Below are 21,605 nucleotides of genomic sequence, written 5' to 3'. Positions count from 1 at the left end.
AGTCTCAGAGGTCCGTTTAAAGCGCAGAGAGCATCATGAAGAACAAGGAACACACCAGGCAGGTCCGAGATACTGTTGTGGAGAAGTTTAAAGCCGGATTTGGATACAAGAATATTTCCCAAGCTTTAAACATCCCAAAGGAGCACTGTGCAAGCGATAATATTGAAATGGAAGGAGTATCAGACCACTGCAAATCTACGAAGACCTGGCCGTCCCTCTAAACTTTCAGCTAATACAAGGAGAAGACTGATCAGAGATGCAGCCAAGAGGCCCATGATCACTCTGGATGAACTGCAGAGATCTACAGCTGAGGTGGGAGACTCTGTCCATAGGACAACAATCAGTCGTATACAGCACAAATCTGGCCTTTATGGAAGAGTGGCAAGAAGAAAGCCATTTCTTAAAGATATCCATAAAAAGTGTCATTTAAAGTTTGCCACAAGCCACCTGGGAGACACACCAAACATGTGGAAGAAGGTGCTCTGGTCAGATGAAACCAAAATCGAACTTTTTGGCAACAATGCAAAATGTTATGTTTGGTGTAAAAGCAACACAGCTCATCACCCTGAACACACCATCCCCACTGTCAAACATGGTGGTGGCAGCATCATGGTTTGGGCCTGCTTTTCTTCAGCAGAGACAGGGAAGGTGGTTAAAATTGATGGGAAGATGGATGGAGCCAAATACAGGATCATTCTGGAAGAAAACCTGAAGGAGTCTGCAAAAGACCTGAGACTGGGACGGACATTTGTCTTCCAACAAGACAATGATCCAAAACAAAGCAAAATCTACAATGGAATGGTTCACACTAAACATATCCAGGTGTTAGAATGGCCAAGTCAAAGTCCAGACCTGAATCCAATCGAGAATCTGTGGAAAGAACTGAAAACTGCTGTTCACAAACGCTCTCCATCCAACCTCACTGAGCTCGAGCTGTTTTGCAAGGAGGAATGGGAAAAAATTTCAGTCTCTCGATGTGCAAAACTGATAGAGACATACCCCAAGCGACTTACAGCTGTAATCGCAGCAAAAGGTGGCTCTACAAAGAATTAACTTAAGGGGGCTGAATAATTTTGCACGCCCAATTTTTCAGTTTTTTATTTGTTAAAAAAGTTTGAAATATCCAATAAATTTCGTTCCACTTCATGATTGTGTCCCACTTGTTGGTTCTTCACAAAAAATTACAGTTTTATATCTTTATGTTTGAAGCCTGAAATGTGGCAAAAGGTTGCAAAGTTCAAGGGGGCCGAATACTTTCGCAAGGCACTGTAAGTGCAGATGCACCTATCATTCAGTGTTCCAGCACATATTCTCTTTAAATGGGAGGCCATACTACTAATCAGTTACCCATAAGCCACTGCAGGTAGGTCTAACAAGTGTTTCACATTGCATCAGGGCATAATTGCACGCTCTTGTCACATGTCTCTGTGCAACATCCCTTTAAGGCCTCTCTTCACTTGGGCATAGTAGCTGACTGGGGTTGTCAGCAGGTGATTATTGGGAGGGGGGTATGCTGCCCCCCCCCCCCACCTGTTTGAAGAGACATATTACAATGATGCTGGAGCAGCACTATTAACCTCTATGGGGTGTGGTAGAAGGTAGTGTTACTACCGGACATGACATGCCTTATTGTTGTTGTTGCTCTGGAAAGCACAGCAATGTGTGTGGAGCTGTGCAGTGACAAGGCTCAGTCACCTTGTTTTTCCACTTGACAGTACCCATGTGAAAAGGGCCTAGGAGGCAGGGAAACAGTGAACACAATGATCTGGATTCATGCCAGTAAAGAAATAAAGAAACCATACAGATTTATCAAGTAGAAAGTAAATACCAGCATGAAAATTAAAGACACAATGCAGACAGGTTATATCCGGAGTAAGTGAAATACAAAATGTCCCTGTTATAAACATTCATAGCACAAATTCCTTAAAACTGAATAACACATTTGACACTCGGCATTCATTAATATTATACTGGCTTCCTGACCTGCCTGGTTTCTTTTGCTAAGACAAAATGGAAAGCACAGACACATAACAGGGTGGGGTATTATTAGAGCTGCACGATTCTGGATAGGGATGCACCGAAATGAAAATTCTGGGCCGAAACCGAAACCGAAAATGCAGGAGGCCCTTGGCCGAAAACCGAAACCGAAACCGAAAATGACTTTTTCCCCCCAAATAATTTTAAATTAGATAGAACAGGGGCATACACAAAAAACAGGCAGTGACGTACACCTGTTGCTGCCACCCTGTCACAGTATATGTACTGTGAAGGGTTGGCAAGAGGTTAATTTAATTACCAATGGTATTAGTATTAAGGAGCATGAGGGGGGTTAATGTATTGCCACTGCTGGTCACTGATGCATTAGTGACCGACCAGTGGCAGTTAATTAACCCCTTTGTGCTGCATTAGTGCAACCAGTATCAGTGTTAATTAACACTCGCTGCACTGATACTGGTTGCACTAATGCAGTACAAAAGGGGTTAATTTTTTTTTTTTTTTATGCAAGAAGATTTCTTTTTATGTTCCTATAGAACACAGAATTGCATAAACTTAAATGAAACATTATGTATACATACAAAGAGAAAAAAGTACATTTGCTGCTTCAGGGTAATTAACCTTCAAATAAAGTACATGTCTTTAAAAACTGACATTATTTCAAACATTAGAATAAACTTAATTACAAACAGCAAAGTAATTGAACTGTTTGGAATAATTTGGTGTTTGTTACTGCCATTTCTGCACTGCTTCTTTTCAGTTCAAAGACAGGGAGCTTTTGGCAGATACTGGTCAAGATAGCCCAAGAGTTTTAACAACTTAGTTTCACTGGTTGTCATGTGGACGCTTTGCTAGAGAAAAAAAAAAAAAAAAGGATGGCTCAGATTTCATTCATGAGGCTTGCAATGTGTACGTAGCTGCTTGCTGTTCTGCATATTTCCCGCCCACATCCCCCTCTCTGTCCTGCACATACGCCGAGATAGGAGAGTGGGCGGCCCCGGGCAGACAGAAAAACTGGGGTGGGAGGGGGAGGAGGACGAGCTGTGTGTGTGCCTATCTCCTCTCCTGTCCGTGTCTGGGAGGGGGGAGTACTGCTCGCTGCTGGGCTGTGTGATAGACGAGGTGTCACAGACGCTCCGTTCTGCTGCAGCCACGGCCCCTAATTGAACAGACTGATTCTCCTATCCTACGGACGGGAGAATCAGGGACTTTTCAAACCTGCGCTGCGGCCATTAATTTCGGCATTTTAACCCATTTTCGGCCGAAATGGGATAGGCCCATTTTCGGCCGAAAATTTCGGTGGCCGAAATTTCGGTGCATCCCTAATTCTGGATAAAATGAGAATCACAATTTGTTTGCTTAGAATAAAGATCATGATTCGCTCACGATGCTCGGCGTGACATCTTTCACATTATACAAAAAAAAATTGGGCTAACTTTACTGTTTTGTTTTTTTTTTTTTTAAATTGAAGTGTTTGAAGTATTTTTCCATAAAAAAAAGTGTTTGAAAGGCCACTGCGCAAATACAATGTGACATAAAATATTGCAATGACCGTCACTTTATTCTCTAGGGTCTCTGTTAAAAAAATACATATAATGTTTGGGGGTTCTAAGTAATTTTCTAGCAAAAAAAAAATAGATTTTAACTTGCAAACAACATATGTCAGAGAAAAGGCTTAAGCTCCAAGGGGGTTAATAATACAAACAATTTGACTAAATTAAACTGAAAAGGATGTCACAAAATTAATAGTGTTACTGAAATGTGGGTCCAGGCTCTGGGTAATTCGAAAGAAAAATATATAGTTGTAAGCAACACTTGTCAGAAAAAGGCTTAGTCTTTTAGTGGTTAAACTTACCTAATTTACAGACCAAAGTTCATCTCTTTGATCTCTAAAAGAACCAAATGATACAATGCTTCGTTTTATCTCTCAGCGCTGAGCAATGTTGTGATAAACTTTGCCGGCTGCTTTTTTTATTATTTTTTATAAGCTGTGAGCAGAGAACTGCTCTGCACTTGTTACATGAATAGTGGAAATGCTGGATTAAGATCGTGAGGGGGGTTGAATCAAGATCACGATTTTTTAACGATTAATCGTGCAGCTCTAGGTAGTATAAACTATAAATAATTTCCTGTTATATATTTTTATAACCAGTGGCTAGGCATTTATGGTCATTGAACCTCAGCATCCTATAATTTACATTAGAAGATTTATTGGATTTGCTTCACGAGGACACAAAAATCATTTAAAAAGGAAAAAACAAATATTTGGGAAGGTTTTAGGATTAGGTTTGACAACAACCTGTGCCAAAAAAAGTATGTATTAAATATCTTATAGGTTCAATGTGTAGAGGATGAAAAGTTAAAAAATAGTATAGGTATGTCTATATACAAAGCTCCTCACATACACAGCAGTGATTTTAAATTACCTTAAAAAAAATAAAAAAGTAATAATTGTACTTATTGCACCATCTTGTGGCCACCTGGTGAAAGCACAAATAAGGACTACTTCAAGGGTACAGTGGGGTTTATTTATTAAAGCTGGAGATTCCAAAATCAGGAAAATTTCTGCATAAAAACCAATCAGCTTCCAGGTTTTATTTCCAAAGCTTAAAATGAACAAGCGGAGGTTAGAAGCCAACTGGTTTTAATGCAGAAGTGAGCCTGATTTTCCACTCTCCAACTTTAGTAACAAAACCCCAGGGTGTCTGGGCAAAATTAAAATATGTCAAGCCCAAAAAAAGAAAATGAGAACAATAACATGCAGTACATGTCACACGTGTTTTAAACCCCTTTTTAACATAGAAAAATAAATTTTGATCCACCAGAAATGCACTTGGCTTATTGTGGCCTGTCAACACACCGCTTTATTGTGGACCGAGTGTTGTCAGCCTTCCCACTGTCAACCAACCACTTCTACTCTCAGATCTCCACAAGATAAAAGGCTAATTATTTTGTAGTCCATGATTAGAAATAGAAATGTTCTTTGAAATAACACTGGCACTTATCAGATACAAAACAATGTTTTTATTGGTATATTAAACATACCAAAAGGGAACAAATAAAAGAAGTTTACAGTTAGGGTTTATATACACTTTAAAAGAAATATGTACAGTACGTGCATATTTCGCCATGTTTTCTCTCTTAAAAATGTTGCAGCACATAAAAACATTAGTTGATTCACCAGGAATTAGGAATAGTGAGTTCCCAACAGCATGTGCCCTGCTACATAAAAATTCCCAAGCCATGCTAGACTATAGAACACCTTTAATGAAAGGGGAGGTGTTCTGCAGTTTGGCAAAATAAAACTAGGCAGGGCTGATTACTCTACTTGGGATTTCAGTGTAGGAGTGCAGTCAGCTCACAACAGGAAGTTAAGAAACACTCTGGATATCCTGCAAATCAAATCAACTTTGTCTTTCTGTACTTGCAGCATTTTTAATGGGGACGTACAGCCAAAGCCACAGAGTCAGTCCAGGCTCGGGCAAGATCATGACCATATGGTTGTGATTCGCCCACACCCAACTCAGCGAGCCACTAAGAGCCTAAGCTGGCTGCTTCTGCCCCCTTCCCAGCCCAGCACACCAGTGAGTGCAGGGGAAGACGAGATGAGCAGAGAGCTGCTGACTGAGAGTCACCGGCTCTCTGCTCAGGCTCCATTCACACCTGAGCGTATCGTTTTCAGGCATTTTTTGCAGGTGTTTGGAGGCAGGCATTGACATCTAGCAAAAACGCTTGTAATCAGCCAAAAAAAGAAGCTCATGTACTTTTTTGAGCTTCAGGCGTTTTACTTCAGGTGACAAAATGCTCAGATGTGAACAGGGGCCATTGAAATGAATGGGATTTTGCTTGTTGAGCGTTTTGAGACTTCAGAGATGAGCGTTTTACAAGCTGAAAAACCCTCAGGTGTGAACAGAGCCTCAGGGAGCTGTGAGAAACCAAGAAATCAACGGTGTTTGTTTGATCGGTTCTCAGTGTTAGGCCCATTTCCCACCTTAGTGTTTTGTAGCTTGAAGCTCAACGTTTCAAAACGCTGGAGGAGAAAAAAAATCAATTATTCTCTATGGGGATGCTTCACATCTCCATTCTAAGTTGCCTGAAGCCAAACGCCTGAAGCTCAAAAAGGTTTTGAAGCTTTTTTTGTAGCTCAAATCGGGAAGATTTAAGCATTTTGGCGCGTTTTTATTCCCATAGAAATAAATGGAGACGCATCATTCGGGCAGTTTTGTATGCATTTGCGCATTTTGATGCGCGTATTTGCGCAATTTCTGCTCAAATGAAAACATTTTAAAAATTAAATAGTAATAATATATGAATAAAGAAATGTAAAATAAATACAGAAACAACAATCATCATAAATAATAAATAAAATAAATGAATATGTAATAATATACAAAGAATTAACCCCCAACCTTAAAAAATTTTTTAATTATTATTAATAATAAAAAAATAATACTACATAAACCCCATTATATAAAAATAAATGTATTTATTTTGTGTTAGGGTGCTTTGCTATTTATTTTTATTATTTATTTTTTTAAGGGTTACAGGTTTAAGTTAGGGGTTAGTTATTTATTTATTATTACTTAGTACTCATTTATTGAATTAATTTAATTATTTATGATTATTTTTATTTATTTGTGTATTTATTTCCCATTGATTTATTCATTTATTATTATTATTATTAATATTATTATTATTAGTAGTAGTAATAGTAGTAGTAGTGGTAGTAGTAGTATTAACACCCTAACAAAAAAATAAATATTATATAACCCTAGCCCCAACTCCTAATCCTAACCCCATACCCTAACGAAAAAAAAAATAATAATAACTGAATAATAATATTAATAATAAAGAAAGGAAAGCCAATGGAAATGCTAAAAAAAAAGCTGAAAATGCCTAGCAACAAATGATAGTTTACTCTATTGGCTAATAAAAAAAAAAAAATGTCAAAGCTCAAAAACACTGTATAAAAACACGCCAAAATCACGCGGAAAAGCGCTCAAAGACACTATGCTAAGGTGTGAATGCAGCCATCGAAATGCAGAATCAGACCAATGCTGCATCCACCAAGGTCAGATTAGAAAAAAAAAGAAATACAATTACCATACTTCTTTTGGAAAAATGTGCATGAGATGCAGAAATGTACTTAACAGTTTTTTCCCCCAGACATACAGGGCTCAGCCAATCTGTCTTTTGTAGACACTGGGTTTTTTCATTTTTTACTATACAAAAGGCAAGGAGGACAAAAAAATTTCCTTCATAACTGTTAACACCACAAAAACATCTCCAGATCCATTCTAGGTTTCTGCATGCGTGTTTTTTACACTTTTTTTTTTAGGGTTAGTTCACATCACATACGTTCCAGTGGTTTTTTTTTTTCTGCATCTAAAACGCATAGAAAGTAGGGTACATGGTTTTCAATGACATAGTTCACACCAGTGCGCTCCAGTTGCAGAAAAAAAAAAAAAAAAAAGTAGAACATGCTGCATTTTCCCTGCAGAGAACTGTACTGGAACGTGGTAAAAAAAATGTTATAAACGCACCAGAACACACTTGCACACATCAATAATGCACCGGACCCCAGTACAGTGAAAAAAAAAAACAGGAAGAAGAAAAAGGCAGAAAAAAAAAAAAAAGCATCCGGAACACATGAAAAACGCACCAGAACGGAAAAAAAAAAATAGTCAAAAATGTCCACGCAGAAACGCATCTGGAATTAGTTGGCGGACGTTTTTGTGGTGTGAACTTGCCTTGGTGCATTCCAGTGTGTTCTTGATGCGTTCTTGAATGCATTCCAGATGCTTTTTTTCTTCTTTTTTTCCTGTTATTTTTTATTTATTTGTTTTTCATTGTACTGCAGTGCAATGCATTTTTGATGCTTTTTACTGCGTTCCAGTACAATTCTGTGCAGGAAAGAACAACATACTTTTTTTTCTGGAACTAAAAAGCACTGGAAGGTACTGCACTAGTGTGAACTATGCCAGTGTTTCTCAACCTTTTTTCAGTCAAGGCACCCTTTAAAACTATAGACAATCTCGAGGCACCCCCAAAAATTCTGAACAGTCTTGAGGCACCTCATTCTAAAATGTAAAAACTATTCTAATAGTGTTACATAATGTAGCAACATCAATACATGTAGGACACCCAACATAAAAGTTGATTTATTCTTCCATTTTACAAACTGGTACTGACTAGTATTCCAATGTTTCTCTTCTTCCTCAGTTTTTCTCTATAACTTAGCTAATAAGACTCCAAAGCTTATGGAAAGAGGCAAGGGAGGGTCAAGCAAGGATGATATGCAGGCAACTGACATCCTAGTCCTTATCTACTGATAATGTCTTTGGGCATTAGGAGGTTCACAGCTAGAGAAGCTGCAATGAAGTACAATGAAAACCTGTGGCTTTGTGTAACTAAAAGGCAGGTTTCATCCACCCATTAGCTTGTATACAATTTTAGGGCAAATTTTAGGAATTTTGCCAAGGCGCACCTGAAGAAAGATCAAGGCACCCTGGTTGAAAAAGGATGAACTAGGCCATTAGAACCAGTATAACCTACTGTCCATGCATTTTTTGCGTGAAAGGAACGTTGCTGTTGAAATAAAAATGTGAGCACAGTGCTCACAAAAATGACCTCTTCTTGGAAAAATAGACAGCCAGATTTTTTTGATAATGAGAAAACATGCTGGTATTGAGGTGGGTAATATTGTATGTTATTAGTCTAATGCCTTTATCCCCTTGCTTATAGGCATCCTGGTATTCAAGGGGGTTAAACAAGCTACTGTAGCTGTAAGCTTAGGTATGAGTTTTACAGCCAGCAATCAGCTTCTAGGTAAAAGCCCTCCTGGCAGTTCTACAGCTGCCCAAACACTTTAAGGGGGGAGGGGAGGTCGCTTTATTCCTGAAGATGCCGCCCCTGATATATAAAAGTATGTGTGTGTATATATACATATATTATTTTTTTTTTTTTCATTTATGCTATGTGAATGAGAACATACTGTATAACAGAGTATAAAGTAGGTGTTATCACAATTTGGCTGTAAAAGTGGAAATACACTTTAAAACCTACACAAACTGAAGCATATGCAGTACTTTATTAAATAGAAATAATTGATAACAGGCATTTTGTTTTGTGAGCACAGACACTTACCACCATCGCCATACCAGTGCTATAAACACTGGGATGTCTAATGACACAGTCTGAGGATTTCATCATACATTTGGTCTTTCCTGTAAGAAATGAATAAAATAACGGTTATTGTTACCAAAGGTGCCAACTGAAAATGAAAAAAATCTTTAGAATTTGCTAATGGAAATGATAGAATTCATTTGAGGCAGAAAATCAGATACACGGATTTACTGAAAATTGATGTTTGCATAAAAACATAGAAAGTGATGACAGACAACAACCAAGTGGTCCATCAAGTTCCCCTTTTCGGATTTTTTTTTAATCTTTTTGTCTGATTATACAGATCTGTGTTTGTCCAAAGCATGTTTAAATTTAAATACTGTTGAAGGACTTACTACTTCTGCTGGAAGTCTGTTCCAAGCATCAACTACTCTTTCAGTAAAATAATACTTTCTAGGTTTTTGTTATGAGTTTCCCCACTGCTAGTTTGAGCTCATGGGTTCTTGGTTTTGGTTTCATATTGAAAATACCACCCTCCTGGGGGCTCGTTCTCACCATCTGCAGAAACCTGCGGTTTTCTGCAGCAGAAAACCGGAGGTCTCTACAAGACACATAGGAAACATTGGTTTCCTATGGGCTTGTTCACACCAAAACAGAGGTGTAATGTCCGGTGTGGAACTGTGCAGGATTATGCAGCATGTCTGCAGTTTTCACCACTGGAACGCAGACAAAACAGACCGCACCACTCTGCATGCCTCTCATATGACAGGCAGTGGGAGGGAATGCAGAGCAGCGCTCTGTGAGTGTACAGCCCATCTTCTCCCCCTCACGTTAGATGCCGGCTGGGATGCTGCTGCTCGGGTAGGTTTCTAAAGCTGGAAGGGCAACAATAGCGGCAAACAGAGCGAAGGTATGCTATTAGGGGGGCACAGGTGGCCGACAGACATGGTGGGGACATGGGTGGTGGACAGTGACGCGGGGGGTGGGTGGGGGGGGGCAGAAGGGTACACAGTGACGCCGGGGGGGGGGGGAACGGAAGGGCGCACAGTGACGCGGGAGGGGGGACAGAAGGGCGCACAGTGACGCGGGAGGGACAGAAGGGCGCACAGTGACGCGGGGGGGCTGGGACAGAAGGGCGCACAGTGACGCGGGGGGGGGGGGACAGAAGGGCGCACAGTGACGCGGGGGGGGGACAGAAGGGCGCACAGTGACGCGGGGGGGGGGGACAGAAGGGCGCACAGTGACGCGGGGGGGGGACAGAAGGGCGCACAGTGACGCGGGGGGGGGACAGAAGGGCGCACAGTGACGCGGGGGGGGGGCAGGAGGGCGTACAGTGACGCGGGGGGAGGGGGGGCAGGAGGGCGTACAGTGACGCGGGGGGGGGGGCAGGAGGGCGTACAGTGACGCGGGGGGGGGGGGGGGGCAGGAGGGCGTACAGTGACGCGGGGGGGACAGAAGGGCGCACAGTGACGCGGGGGGGGCGGGACAGAAGGGCGCACAGTGACGCGGGGGGCGGGACAGAAGGGCGCACAGTGACGCGGGGGGGCGGGACAGAAGGGTGCACAGTGACGCGGGGGGGGCAGAAGGGTGCACAGTGACACGGGGGGGGACAGAAGGGTGCACAGTGACGCGGGGGGGGACCATAGGGCGCCCAGTGACGTGGGGGGACAGAACAGAAGGGCGCACAGTGACGCTGGGGGACAGAAGGACGCACAGTGACGCTGGGGGACAGAAGGACGCACAGTGACGCTGGGGGACAGAAGGACGCACAGTGACGCTGGGGGACAGAAGGACGCACAGTGACGCTGGGGGACAGATGGACGCACAGTGACGCTGGGGGACAGATGGACGCACAGTGACGCGGGGGGACAGATGGACGCACAGTGACACGGGGGGACAGAAGGACGCACAGTGACACGGGGGGACAGAAGGACGCACAGTGACGTGGGGGATATAAGGGTGCACAGTGATGCGGGGGGGGGGGACAGAAGGGGTTGAAAACTGATGTCCAAATGCATGAAAACTGAGGTAAACTGATGTCTCTGCAAGTGAAATCTGTGCGGGTTTTCCCATGAGGTTTCATGCATGTATGGTGTGAATGAGCCCTCAATGTACAGTATTCTTAAGATTGCAATCATGTCCCTCATTTCCCTTTTTTACGCAAGACTGTAGATAATAAAGCAGTAGTTAAGTCCTGAAGTAAATTTGAAAGTTTCCGGTCTCCCTGCAAGGTAATTGCAGAACGCGTTAGTATGCATCGCATACTAGCACATTATGAAATGCTTACCCATAAAATGGATCCCTCCAGTAGCATGCTGTCACTGCTGTCAGGACTTCTATCTTCACCCATCCTTCCTTCTGGGTTTGCAGGGTCCGGCTATTTGAATGACCAAGCCGCGATAACATCACTGCCGCACATGCACACAGGAGTCACGGCAAAGCACTCTGGATTGACAGCACATTCAGTGTGCCCTCAATTCAGAGCGCAGTGCGCATGTGCCAATGACTTCACCAGCTGTAAAACACGTGAATATAAACAGTGCATATTTAGGAGGCATTCATTTTACCTACAGGTAAGCTTTAATATAACCTTACCTATAGGTAAAAGTGACAAAGCAGAGGTTACTACTGCTATAAGTTACCGCAGTCTCATTTTTGTTGCCTGTCTCTGGACTAAAGCCCCGTACACACGTACCGATCGTCGGCCGAACGATCGGCTGTCTTTTGTCCAGGGCTGTCGTGTCTGTTGAAAACTGCAAAAGACTGCACACTAATTTTGTCAGCTAACAACAGCCGACTGCAGAAGTGATGTCATGTGATGGTTAACTTTCCGTGTGTTTTTTCTTTTCTGAGCATGCCCAGTCTTGCTAATCTGCTGTCTGTCGGCCGAATTCTGTACTGACTGGCGAACAATCGGCCGTTCTGGTGTTGGCCAACAAAAATTTTAATGCTTGCACGACAGATTCTGTTCGGCCGAAAATGCGCTGTCGGCTGTCGGAAGCATCATACTAACAAGCCTACAATCGGCCGATCGGTCGTCGGACGAATATTTACGGCCGACAATCGGTACGTGTGTACGGGGCATTACTCTCATCAATTTCTTTTTGTAATTGAGGTCTTCAGAACTGAACACAGTATTCCAAAAAAGGTCAGACTAAACTCTTTATATACAGGAATCAGGAACTTCTTCCTCCTATTGGTAATCCCTCTAAGTGATGCATCCCAGAATTCTATTCACTATCCCCACTCCCAGTCCACACCGTTTACTCATTTTGAAATCATCCAAAATAAGCACCCCTACCTCCCAGATCCAGCAATGTTTCCTCTGACAAGGTCCTGGCAGGCTCCTCTTAATACTGGACATATGCGCACCACAGCCTTATTTGTTTCTATGGGAAAACTGTATTTCCAAGGACCGCTGGAGGCTGACAAAACACATTGCCTATAGAAATGAATGGGGCTTTGGCACATAAACACAGTATAAAAAAAAAGAGGAGCCTGTCTCCTCTTTCTCAAGTTGCTTGGTCAGAAGGCAAGTATTATCCCAAATGGGCTGCACTCAGTAGAATGGAGACATTTATTAAAAGGACAACTTCTTTAAAGGTGAAGTGGTCCTTTACACCCACACCTCTGCGTTTTTTTTTTCAATGCTTTTTGCATATCTTGCCATTCAATCCCACAATCCCACCTTCTTCAGTGCATGCAGCTTCTAATAAGCTTTCAGTAAAGGCAGTACCTGCCCCTGGCTGTGTCCACTTTTAGTCATTAAGTTCTCCCTCTAAATAAAACAGGGAATGGTTCGAATTCCTTTTTACTGAGCTCCATTGAGAAGCTTTCCTGTTTCTGAGACACATCAAGAAGAATCAGGAAATCCCACTGACACGGTTATCACCATAAAACATGTCCCAATTGGAAGATTTCCCATTACTTTAAGTTGTCGTGACTTCTTAAAAGGTTTTATTTCCTACCCCTTCCTTTCCAAGTGAAAGAGGTCACTGGGACCAACAGAGGGGAACAATCTCCCAAACTGACAAAAACCACATAAAAAAAAAAAAGGACAGGGGTTCTAACCTAACTCCACTGTATGAAAAAAAAAAATATTAATGAGCAGACTGCAGATGATTAATAGAAAATAACGTTTTCCCCTCTGGGTGATCTAGGTACATTGCAGTGATTTTAACAAACGGTTGCAGATTGCTATTTTTTGCTTTTCTGAAGAAATAGCTGTTTTTCTGTGCTGAGTGAATGTGAATTAAAAAGCAACTTTAACCATCAATCGGCTGCTGTAGAAATCTAATGAGGAAAGGGGCTGGGTCTGCATCCCTTTAGACCCGATTTCCCTTTGGGAGTATCTCACCAAAATGACATTTTTATTTCAGGGGATACCCAAAATCCAGTTTGTATCTTAGTGCAGACTTTTGGGGAAATTAGTGAGCCAATCACACAAGCAGGAAAGGACATACAGTGCATCCAGAAAGTATTCACAGTGGTTCATTTTTTCCATATTTTGTTATGTTACAGCCTTATTCCAAAATTGATTAAATAATTATTTTCCTCAAAATTCTACAAACAATACCACATAATGACAACAAAAATAAGTTTGTCTGAAAGCTTTGCAAATGTATTAAAACCCCCCAAAAATTCTATGTACATAAGTATTCACAGCCTTTGCTCCATACTTTATTGAAGCACCTTTGGCACCAATTACAGCCCTAAGTATTTTTGAGTATGATGCTACCAGCTCGGCACCCCTATTTGTGGGCAGTTTCTCCCATTCTTCTTTGCATGACCTCTCAAGTTCCATCAGGTTGGATGGGGAGTGTTGGTGCAGAGCCATTTTCAGATCTCTCCAGAGATGTTCAATCGGGTTCAAGTCTGGGCTCTGGCTGGGCCACTCAAAAACATTCACAGAGTTGTCCCGTTGCCACTCCTTTGTTATCTTGGCTGCATGCTTAGGGTTTTTGTCCTGTTGCAAGATGAACCTTTGTCCCAGCTGGTGGTCCAGAGCACTCTGGAGCAGGTTTTCAACAAGGATGTCTCTGTATATTGTTTCATTCATCTTTCCCTCGATCCTGATTAGTCTCCCATTTTCTGCCGCTGAAAAACATCCCCACAGCATGATGCTGCCATTACCATGCTTCCCTGTAGGGATGGTATTGGCCAGGTGATGAGCGGTGCCTGGTTTCCTCCAGACATGACGCTTGCCATTCAGGCCAAAGAGTTCAATCTTAGTTTCATTAGCCCAGATAATTTTGTTTCTAATGGTCGGAGAGTCCTTCAGGTGCCTTTTGGCAAACTCCGGGCAGGCTGTCATGTACCTTTTACTGAGGAGTAGCTTCTTTCTGGCCACTCTACCATACAGGCCTGATTGGTGGAGTACTGCAGAGATGGTTGTTTTTCTGGAAGGCTCTCCTCTCTACACAGGGAAACTCTGGAGCTCTGTCAGAGTGACCATCAGGTCCTTGGTCACCTCCCTGACTAAAGCCCTTCTCCCCCGATCGCTCAGTTTGGCCGGGCAGCCCGCTCTAGGAAGAGTCCTGGTGGTTCCAAACTTCTTCCACTGTGAGGCTACTGTGCTCATTGGGACCTTCAATGCTGCACAATTTTTTCTGTACCCAGATCTGTGCCTCAATACAGTCCTGTCTTGAAGGTCTACATTCTATTCCTTGGATTTCATTGCTTGGTTTGTGCTCTGACATGCACTTTTAACTGTGGGACTTTATACAGACAGGTGTGTGCCTTTCCAAATCATGTCCAATCAACTGAATTTACCACAAGTGGACTCCAATCAAGTTGTAGAAACATCTTAAGAATGATCAGTGAAAACAGGATGCACCTGAGCTAAATTTTGAGTGTCACGGTGAACACTTATGTACATGTGATTTTTTCTTTTTAATACATTTATAAAGATTTTAAACAAACTGCTTTCACGTTGTCATTATGGGGTATTGTTTGTAGAATTTTGAAAAAATTAATAAATTTAATTCATTTTGGAATAAAGCTGTAACCTAAAATGTGGAAAAAGTGAAGCGCTGTGAATACTTTGCGGATGCACTGTATCTGAGGGGCATTCTGTACATCTGTATTCAGAAAGCCTCTAGGTAGCCATATTGCATTTTACAGGTGATTTTTTTAATAGCATTCAATTACAATATAACTTGTGTTGCAACTGTATACGCTATATTATATATATATATAAAATTATATATAAATAGAATAGAATATATATTTATCTATAAATATAATATAATATATATTTATATATAAATATAATATAAATATTAATATAATATATATATATATATACATATACACACACACACACCCACACACACCAATCAGCCATAATATTACGACTAACCACCTAATATGGAGTATGGCCCCTTTTTGCTAAAACAGCACTGAACCATTGAGGCATGGACACCAAAGTAACATGCACATGAATGGCAGGACCCAAGGTTTAACAGCAGAGCATTGCTCAAAGCATCACGCTGCCATCTCTTCCCCAGGTGACACACATGCAGCCGGCCATCCACACGATGTAAAAGAAAAATCTTGATTCATCAGACCAGGCCACCTTCTTCCATTGCTGATGTTAATGTGACCATTGTAGAAGCTTTTGGCTGTGGAAACACAGCTCCATACACAACAAACTCCGATTCCCATTTATTTCTCCTTTCACCACATCAACTTCATAGTCCAGAGAAGGGCAACTTAACTAATCAGGGGATTGGAGGACCTTAATTATGAAGAGCGTCTGCAATCGCTTGATTTATTCTCCCTAGAGAAGAGACGCCTGAGAGGGGACATGATAGCAATTTATAAATATCTCAATGGTGATCTCGGCATAGAAAAACAGCTATTCAGTTGAAAGGATTGTATGAGGACTCGAGGGCATACAATGCGATTAGAGGAGAAGCGTTATAACCTCAGGCAACGTGGGGGGTTCTTTACTGTTAGGGCTACAAGATTGTGGAATTCTCTACCACAAGAGGTGGTTTCTGCGGAAGTATGGTGGCTTTCAAAAGACTCTTAGACGTACATCTCAAGGAGAAAAACATTCAGGGGTATGTGAGATGATTACGGCCACACACACCTACACAGGTTGAACTGGATGGACTATTGTCTTTATTCAACCTCACCTACTATGTAATAGACAGCATGATCACTTTCTGCCTAATATATCTCACCCATTTTCAGATGCCATTGTAACGTGATATTTCCTCTGTCAGGTGGTCATAATGTTAAAGAGGTTGTAAACCCTACCTATAGACTTCGGCGTATAGGTAAGCATATAACAAGGCTTACCTATAGGTACTGTAAAGATCTCCTAAACTTGCATCGTTTAATAGATATTTACATTGCATGCAGCCGATGACATCATCGGCGCACGTGCTCTGAAGGAACGGCCACCCGTGCCGTTCCTTCAGAGCCCTGTGCCGTCAATGGCGGCTCCCGCGAGCATGCCAGAGGACACAAACCAGGAAGAAGGACGGCTGAAAATGTCTGCTGTGTTACGGTGAGCGGGCGGCACTGTGGGGGCTTCGTTCTAAGCTCATTATGCCTTTGTCTTTCAGGTTTTTCTTTTTTAATTTTTTTTTCTACAACCTATTTAAGGCTGATCGGTGTGTGTGTGTGTGTGTATATATGTATATATATATATATATATATATATTATATCCCCCCCACCACCAAATTTTAAATAAGCTGAACAGTAATATTTGTTTGTCTGTAATTTTTTTAAACCCATTTCCTTAAAACCAAGCAGTAGAATGTTGATGTAGCACTTACCGCAGTGGGCACACATGGGCAGCTTCTGTACAGAACTGCAGAAATAGCAGAAAGCTCGGTTCTTCTGCCGCCTTCATTGGGCACATAAAGAAAAAACAAACATAACCCAGCTTTAACAGATCATCGACAAGCTGTTAGAAAAAACAGCAATGGGAAAGAAAAGGCTAATAAAAACACACAACCTACCTTTGGCATTTGTCACATTCCTATAAAAATAAAGAGAGAAGTACATCAGAACACAAACAAGTATTTACATGACAATTTCCCAACAGTGTTTACTTAAGCTGCACTTTATGTTCCTGAAAAAATAATGACTCCCGTGGTGAAGATTATCGTACTCTAACATATACGCTTACCAGGCAAGTCTATGCCCCTGTCAGTAGAAGGAAATGTAAATGTGGAGCAGCTCTTTGTAAATTATTCCTAGTCACACAGAGTTATATCTTTTTACACCTGCTTATAACAAGTACCCAAAGGACCCATGACACATTACAGCAGTCAGGGGAGCAATAGGTATGACGACTGCAAAGCATCAATTATATATTATGGATGCTTCCTAAAGAAAAAAACAAAGCGACTGTAACTTGGATCGATTCGGCCTGTCTAGAAAACATAACTTGTTCTCTCTCCACGGACCACTGGTATTATTTTTCTAAATGCCACCGCTGCATTTTTTTTTTTTTTTATCAAGTGCTTTGTTTTCTTTTACGAGAGCGCAATAGTAGAACAATGGCAGAGTCAGCCATAGCAAACCACTGACATCCTGAGGTCAGTTTAGGAAAACCACATATTGAGGCATCTTTGTAATTCGGTTTTTAAAAATCAAGTGCCATGGTTTTACTTTTTTTGCATATGTTTAAAATGTATTTTACATGGGCTATGGAAGATGTGCATTAGGTGCAGTGTAAAACAGGTCCTTAAAGTGGTTCCAAAGGCAAGACATTGTTTTACCTTAAGCCCCGTACACACGTACCGATTGTCGGCTGCAAATATTCGGCCGCCGATCGATCGGCCGATTGTAGGCTTGTTAGTATGATGCTTCCAACAGCCGACAGCGCATTTTCGGCCGAACAGAATCTGTCGTGCAAGCATTAAAATTTTTGTTGGCCAACACCAGAACGGCCGATTGTTCGCCAGTCAGTACAGATTTCGGCCAACAATCAGCAGATTTGCAAGACTGGGCATGCTCAGAGAAGAAAAAAGACACGGAAAGTTAACCATCACATGACATCACTTCTGCAGTAGGCTGTTGTTGGCCGACAAAATTCGTGTGCAGTCTTTTTCACCGGACAGGACAGCCCTGGACAAAAGACGGCCGATCGACCGATTTAATGCACTGCCTTAATTAAAGGAGAAATACGGCCAAAGCTTGTTTGGCTGTACTTCTCTTAGCGATCACAGGAGTGCAGTACGTTTTGCACTCTTGTAACCCGTTTTTAGCACACAGCGGGCTGAAATCCGCTGTCTCGGTCCAGGCTCAAGCAGGATCGTGACCATGAAGTTGGGATCCGCCCACACAGAACTGGCACCCTGCTCAACCTCTCAGCGAGCCACTGAGAGCCTGAGCCAGCCGCTCCCGCCACTCCACAGCTCAGCGCTCCAGTGAGCGAGGGCAGAGCAGAGAGCTGCTGACTGACAGCTCTCTGCTCAGGGAGCTGTGAGAACCCAGCGATCTGCGGTATTAGCGCTGCATTCACCTAGGTAAGTACGAATCTAAAAAAAAAAAGTCCATACTTCTCTTTTAAGGTAAAAATTGTCTCAGGAGTTGTATCGCCACCTCACCTCCCAATATTCTTACCTAGTTCTCTCTTGGTCCAGCACTGTGCCCGTCTATAATAGCGCTGGTCTGTGTCCCCCTCCTTACAGGACACAGAGGCAGCAGCAGTATCCATTGGCTCCCTTTGCTTTCAATCAAATCCTAGGAATAGGGAGCAGGGCCAAGCTACGCTGTATGTGTCTATGGGCACACACAGCCCAGCTCATGAGGAAGCCCACAGGTGTGCCCTCACAGCAAGCGGCTTGCCAGGAGATCAGTGACAAGAAGGGGACAGGGCATCTCTGCAGTAAAGATTTCTACAAGATCTGGGTGTTAACACAATGTAGGATAGATTACATGTAAATTAGGTCAATAAAAGTTTTAGAGCTAAAAATACATTTTAGCTGAACTTCAGTTTTTAGAAAACAAAATGCTACTGTTGCTCTATGGTAGGAAAGCTATTGTATTGTGCTCAAAATGGAAGTCTCCAGCTGCCCCTATTATAAAATCTATTCTCTACATTCGAGTCAACTCAAATTTGCAATTATAGAAGGCCATTTATTTATCACGGGGCAGCCCAAAAAAAAATTCATAAAGTATAGGATAATTGGGTAGATTTTTTTGTCCAGCAATGCTGATCCCAAGACCCCTACTTGATTTTCCTTGAGAATGGAACCTATGGTTACCATTGTGATTCTTCTGGTAATACTCTCCAGGTAACCTAATAGTGTACTTTGGAAAATGCCTCTTCCCTTATTTCATTTACAATTCAGTCTCTGAGCATATTACTAATGAAACTCTGCCTGTCCTACATGGTGGTTGAGCAAACGTTTTAGTTCTTGTTAGAGAAGGTATTTAGTCTGTTTTTGTACACCGAGCCTGGGTATGCCCAACAGGCTCTGTTTTGTATTAACAATTTTATTACAATGCAAACATTGTTACAATGCAAATGTTCTTATGTTGACTATCCGCAGGTGATATTATGTGGGTTTTGTTCCTTCTATAATTACTGGTGTCCCCCGGGGTGATCCCATTGGTGCATGAGTCAATATTTCAACTACTTGGTGCTTCTGAGTAAAACAACCCTCCAAATGACCCAGTTTACATTTGTTTTTTTTATACTGCTATGCCATTTATGATTGTTGGTTTATTCATAAATATAATTATATCTCGTTTTTCAGTGGCATCTTTTGCCGTATTCAAGTCTCCCGAGGAAGCCAACATTTTGGCAAAACATGTAGAGCTGAATCTACTGCACATACTTTCAAGCGGCATGTATATTCTGTGATGGTTTTATGATGAATACTGTAAAAGTGATGTTTTTAACAATATTTGCATTGATATAAAATTGTTGATATCTTAGATCTTTTGGAGTTTTGATTTTGGCACCTTTAAAATCCCGTTTGTTATTTCTGTTTCAAATTGTTCATTTTCATGGAATGTGGTACCCTTGATCTCTTGACACCTAGAAACGTTTGTATTAACTCTGTTTTGTATTATAACTCTTGAAACTGAAAAAAAAAGTATTTTCAAAAAAAAAAAAAAAAAGCTACTGAGAGATACAAATTGTAGGCACCCAGAGGAGCAACAGCTCCTGACAGAATGCTGCTGTCCAAATGTGCTCCTTCATCCAGAGTGGGGGCACTCTAATACAAGAGGTGTGTTACTGGCCAGATCAACAAGTGAAAACCGAGGGAACAACCCTGAAAAAAGAGAACTACTTTAGCCACCACATCTAATGACTGGTAAGATGCAATAGATTAACATTTTTGGTTTTGGGTTCAATACCGCTTTAATGTATCAATTAAAAGCCAGAGCCAGGTAACACAAATCCAGCAGCTAACAGAAAGCTTTAACCATTTAGTGACTGTTTCCTTTAGCAACTGTAAAAAAGGCCAAAGTGACTGTCTTTGTAACATTGTATAATATATATATATATATATATATATATATATTACATACACACACTGCTAAAAAAAATGTATGGAACACTTTGAAAACACATGAGATCTCAATGGGTAAAAATGCCGGATATCTATACTGATATGGACTGGGTAATGTGTGATGAATGAAAGGATGCCACATCGTTTGATGGAAATGAAAATTATCAACATACAGAGGGCTGAATTCAAAGACACCCTTAAAATCAAAGTGAAAAAAAAATGATGCAGCAGGCTAGTCCATTTTGCTGAAATTTCATTACAGCAACTCAAAATGGTACTCAGTAGTTTGTATGGCCCCCACATGCTTGTATGCATGCCTGACAATGTCGGGGCATGCTCATAATGAGACAACGGATGGTATCCTGGATATTTCCTCCTAGATCTGGACCAGGGCATCACTGAGCTCCTGAACAGACTGAGGTGCAACTTGGTGTCTTTGTATGGACCAAAACATAATGTCCTAGAGATGTTCTATTGGATTTAGGTCAGGCAAGTGTGGGGGCCATTCAATGGTATCAATTCCTTTATCCTCCAGAAACTGGCTGCATACTCTCGCCACTTGAGGCCGAGAACTGTCGTGTACCAGGACCCACTGCACCAGCATAGGGTCTGGCAATGGGTCCAAGGATTTCATCCCAATATCTAATGGCAGTCAGGGTGGCATTGTCTAGCCTGTAGAGGTCTGTGCATCCCTCCATAATTATACCTCCCAAGACCATCACTGACCCACCACCAAATCAGTTATCCTGAACTATGTTACAGGCAGCCTAACATTCTCCGCGGCTTCTCCAGACCCTTTCACGTCTGTCGCATGTGCTCAGGGTGAACCTGTTCTTATTTGTGAAAAGCCCCGGGCGTCAGTGGCGAATCTGCTAATTCTGGTGATTAATGGCAAAAGCCAATCGAGCTCTACGGTGACGGGCAGTGAGCACAGGGCCCACTAGTGGATGTCGGGCCCTCAGGCCACCCTCATGAAGTCTGTTTCGGATTGTTTG

General features: G+C 41.8%; 1 protein-coding gene across 1 annotated transcript in view; it reads right to left on the bottom strand.

The window, feature by feature from the left end:
* Positions 1 to 21,605, bottom strand: part of ZNF330 (zinc finger protein 330) — a gene marked incomplete at its 5' end in the record, with an annotated part of 75,113 nt that overhangs the window by 39,250 nt on the left and 14,258 nt on the right. Inside the window, 3 exons of the mRNA XM_082271001.1 lie at positions 9,142 to 9,221; positions 16,912 to 16,982; positions 17,098 to 17,117. Coding sequence (XP_082127127.1) covers positions 9,142 to 9,221; positions 16,912 to 16,982; positions 17,098 to 17,117 — 171 coding nt within the window. The remainder of the gene's footprint in view (positions 1 to 9,141; positions 9,222 to 16,911; positions 16,983 to 17,097; positions 17,118 to 21,605) is intronic.

The sequence above is a fragment of the Pelophylax lessonae genome (genome assembly GCF_965119305.1).
Source record: "Pelophylax lessonae genome assembly, chromosome: 1".
NCBI classification, from domain to species: Eukaryota; Metazoa; Chordata; class Amphibia; order Anura; family Ranidae; genus Pelophylax; species Pelophylax lessonae.
The sequence above is the reverse complement of the archived record's forward strand: the minus strand, read 5'-3'. Positions and strand labels throughout refer to the sequence as shown.